Raw genomic sequence first — 4,181 nt, 5'->3', positions numbered from 1 at the left:
AGACATTTATTATTCGTGGGAAGCTCACCTTTAGTATTTAGACATTTATTGTTGGTGGGAAGCTCATCTGTAGTTTTTAGACATTTATTATTGGTGGGAACCTCACCTTTAGTATTTAGACATTTACAATTGGTGGGAAGCTCACCTTTAGTATTTAGACATTTATTATTGGTGGGAAGCTCACCTTTATTATTTAGACATTTATTGTTGGTGGGAAGCTCACTTTTAGTATTTAGACAATTATTGTTGGTGAGAAGCTCACGTTTAGTATTTAGACATTTATTATTGTTGGGAGCTCACCTCTACTATTTAGACATTTACTATTTGTGGGAAGCTAACCTTTAGTATTTAGACATTTACTATTTGTGGGAAGCTCACTTTTAGTATTTAGACATTTACTATTTAAGTTTCTCTTGTATTTTTAATTTCAAATAATTTAAATTATTTTAATTCGATCATTTTACTCTTCCCTAATAAGATTTATGTTCATATATGTTTCATATAGTTCATGTTTTAAGCTACCTATTTATACGTATAGGAATGATATCTTGGTTAAAAACATGTTTTTTCTATACCTTTTCTACGAAACTCAAATGAGTTAAATTATTTTTTTTAGTTCAATGTTTTAATCTATATTTCTTTAATTACATCTGCGAAACTCGAAAAGATCGCTTTCAGAATTTTTTTTATCAACACTTATTTACTTCAACGTAAAGATGTCATGAATTCCAGTGTTGAAAAGACAACCCATCATAGTTCCATGTTCGAATTCACTTTAATAGATACTTTGTTATAAAAAAGTAAAAAGAAAAGGCCAACTATGAAATGTTCCGTGTTATTGGACAACTAACTTATTAAACTCTACAAATGAAAGTGTTTTAATAAGACCATCTAACCATAATCTAAGACCATTCTTAGTTTAAGGTTTTAACAAGCGCCTACAGTTACACATACTATATACAAATATTGTCAACGTAATAGTAATAGTAATAGTAGCACTTGATATTCAGACCATCGCGTCATAAAAGAACCCTGGATTATCAACTTATGTAGCCCTGCTTTTCAGTCTTAATATATATATATAATTATATATAATATATAATATAATAGAGGGGGGACTTTTTACATCCACAACTTTCAGTTCCTGAGTGTAAAAGCAAGTTTTATCGCCAAGTTTATATATACTTACATACGACACTGACCCTATACAATATTGTGTTTGAGTCATGAAATAGTTTATAGTGTTGAAGGAATTGTTTATTTTTTCTTTAGATTACCTTTAGGAGTTGCTATTCTAACAACTCTTGGAATCCAGAAGTCCTTTTATGTGTGTCAGATTACAGTTTCGTCTTCTCTGGAGTAAATGAAAGTTGATTCCATAAGGACTGCATAGTTTCTCCCGATTCCACTTACCTTTTTATTACTTAAGTAAATCTGACCTTTTGGAGTTGCTATTCCATATCCCTTGGAATCCAGAAGTCCTCCTATCTGTGTCAGATTACAGTTTCGTCTTCTCTGGAGTAAATGAAAGTTGATTCCATAAGGACTGCATAGTTTCTCCCGATCCCACTTACCTTTTTATTACTTAAGTAAATCTGACCTTTTGGAGTTGCTATTCCATATCCCTTGGAATCCAGAAGTCCTCCTATCTGTGTCAGATTACAGTTTAGTCTTCTCTGGACTAAATGGAAGTTGATTCCATAAGGATTGCATAGTTTCTCCCGAATCCACTTACCTTTTTATTACTTAAGTAAATCTGACCTTTTGGAGTTGCTATTCTAACAACTCTTGGAATCCAGAAGTCCTTTTATGTGTGTCAGATTACAGTTTCGTCTTCTCTGGACTAAATGAAAGTTGATTCCATAAGGATTGCATAGTTTCTCCCGAATCCACTTACCATTTTATTACTTAAGTAAATCTGACCTTTTGGAGTTGCTATTCCATATCCCTTGGAATCCAGAAGTCCTCCTATCTGTGTCAGATTACAGTTTCGCTCCACTCTGTACTCAATCGAGGCTGACTCCATCAAGTATGCGTAGTTGCCTTGCAGGACCCGCTCAACACCTTCACTGTTTGACTTGGTAAACACGATTGGTTCCTTTTCCATAGTTTTCCACATCTTCTGGTAAGTCGGAATTTTTGATTCCTGTGAAATGAATGAGTTATTCACAACATTCTTTAATACATCCGACTATAATCATTTACAGTGTCAATATTTTGAGTCATGTACTATATCTGGAGCCTATTCTATAATTTAAATATTGGGTTCTTCGTTTTTGTTACTATGTCTAATGAATCGTATCTAAACGAAAAATTACGGTATCACGGTTTCAAAATCGTTAAGATAGTCGGTACCAGACTGATGTTTCTGTGTATTTTTAGTTTTTAGTTTTAGTCTTATAAATTGATCTATGATATTCTAGCAGTTGTAATTAGGTTATTATAGAAGATTGGGTTAATTAATGTGTAGTTACTTTTCTGTTGTGACAAAGCTAAATTTTAAACAGAGATTCTTAATAACTCGTCGTTAATTCAAAGTATTAAACATTAATAATACAACTTATGATAATATAATGAGAGTTTAGTAATATTGTAGTAATATATTATTATTTGAAGAATAACATTTTACTAGGATTATACATCTAAACTTCGGGATTCGATCTCTGCGATGGGACAGGTAGCCCATTATGCAACGCTGTGTTTAATAAACACATAATTCACAAATACACATATTACAACGTTTACTTCCAATAATATTTACCCAATATGTCTCAAACAACCCACAACCCACATTAACTCTCTTTGTTTTGTTTTTCTCCGAATATATCCCATAGAAGAATCAAGTTTGGCAGGCGGGCCCCAGGATGGCCCGGGGTTCTTTATACAACCAAGATTTGCTAAAAACACGTACGTAAGGTTGCCAAGATATGATTAGGTTTTCAGGATCGCTGCACCCTATTCTGACATCGGATTCTGTGTTCCTATCCCCTCTCAGTATTAAGGGGGGGTTGAAATTCTGTTCATATCTCCTCTCACAAGTAAGCTATTGAGACCATACTTAGCATACACGCACTCGGGTACCACTGTTAGTGTCCTAGTTTCCTGGTACAGGTCCCCTTAGTGTAGCTGTAGAAGTAATTGGAGATAACAGAGAAGTTTAATGGTTACACTTTAAATCTCGAAGGGGCCTTGAGACAAGGGTATTTTATACTAGTAAAGAGAACATTACAAGTCATACTATACATACAGTATATATGTTACAGTTTAAACGCCAAAGGTTAGCTCTTCTTCAAATAGTGCTTCAGAAAATATCTTTTCCCTCATCGCCCATCGCAACTAAAGGGCTCTAGGACTGTACGAAAAGCCTCTTTCGCAGTAACTTAGGGGAAACAAAAGAAAGACCTAAAATGCTATTTTTACACGCTTCAAAATTTTGAATCCACAACGGGCAAGCTAACAGGAACCATAATTTTTGTCACAAATTTTAGCCTTATTGATTTGCAATGTTTTGGTTACTTTCGGTGACTAAAATGTAACTTTAAAAATAAGACATCAAGAGCAATGCAGGACAGGTTTCATTTGTTTTGTTTTGTAATAAAAAACATCAAGAGCAATGCAGGACAGGTTTTACTTGTTTTGTTTTATAATAAAATACATCAAGAGCAATGCAGGACAGGTTTTATTTCTTTTGTTTTATAATAAAATACATCAAGAGCAATACAGGACACGTTTTAATTGTTTTGTTTTATAACAAAAGACATCAAGAGCAATGAAGGACAAGTTTTATTTGTTTCTTTATAATAAAAGACATCAAGAGCAATGCAGGACAGGTTTCATTTGTTTTGTTTATAATAAAAGACATCAAGAGCAATGCAGGACAGGTTTTATTTGTTTTGTTTATAATAAAAGACATCAAGAGCAATGCAGGACAGGTTTCATTTGTTTTGTTTTATAATAAAAGACATCAAGAGCAATGCAGGACAGGTTTATAAATACTAAAGGTTAGCTTCACACAAATAGTAAATGTTAGATTCCCACAAACAGTAAATGTCTAAATACTAAAGGTGAGCTTCCCACAAATAGTAAATGTCTAAATACTAAAAGTGAGCTTCCCACCTCACCATCTTTTGACATCAGGTTTCAACAACAATTATTTGTATATTAAGACATAAGAACGGTTT

General features: G+C 33.2%; 1 protein-coding gene across 1 annotated transcript; it reads right to left on the bottom strand.

Moving 5' to 3' along the window:
• Positions 1-1,413: 1,413 nt before the first annotated feature.
• On the bottom strand, positions 1,414-2,146 carry LOC106477732 (glutamate receptor ionotropic, kainate 2-like; the record flags this gene model as incomplete). The annotated part of the gene is made up of 2 exons (XM_013938267.1): positions 1,414-1,515; positions 1,898-2,146. Coding segments are annotated over 2 exons (351 nt in total), but the record flags the coding sequence as incomplete, so codon positions are not given.
• Between the last annotated feature and the right edge of the window lie 2,035 nt (positions 2,147-4,181).

The sequence above is a fragment of the Limulus polyphemus genome, unplaced genomic scaffold (assembly GCF_000517525.1).
Source record: "Limulus polyphemus unplaced genomic scaffold, Limulus_polyphemus-2.1.2 Scaffold77459, whole genome shotgun sequence".
In the NCBI taxonomy this organism is placed as follows: domain Eukaryota; kingdom Metazoa; phylum Arthropoda; class Merostomata; order Xiphosura; family Limulidae; genus Limulus; species Limulus polyphemus.
The sequence above is the reverse complement of the archived record's forward strand: the minus strand, read 5'-3'. Positions and strand labels throughout refer to the sequence as shown.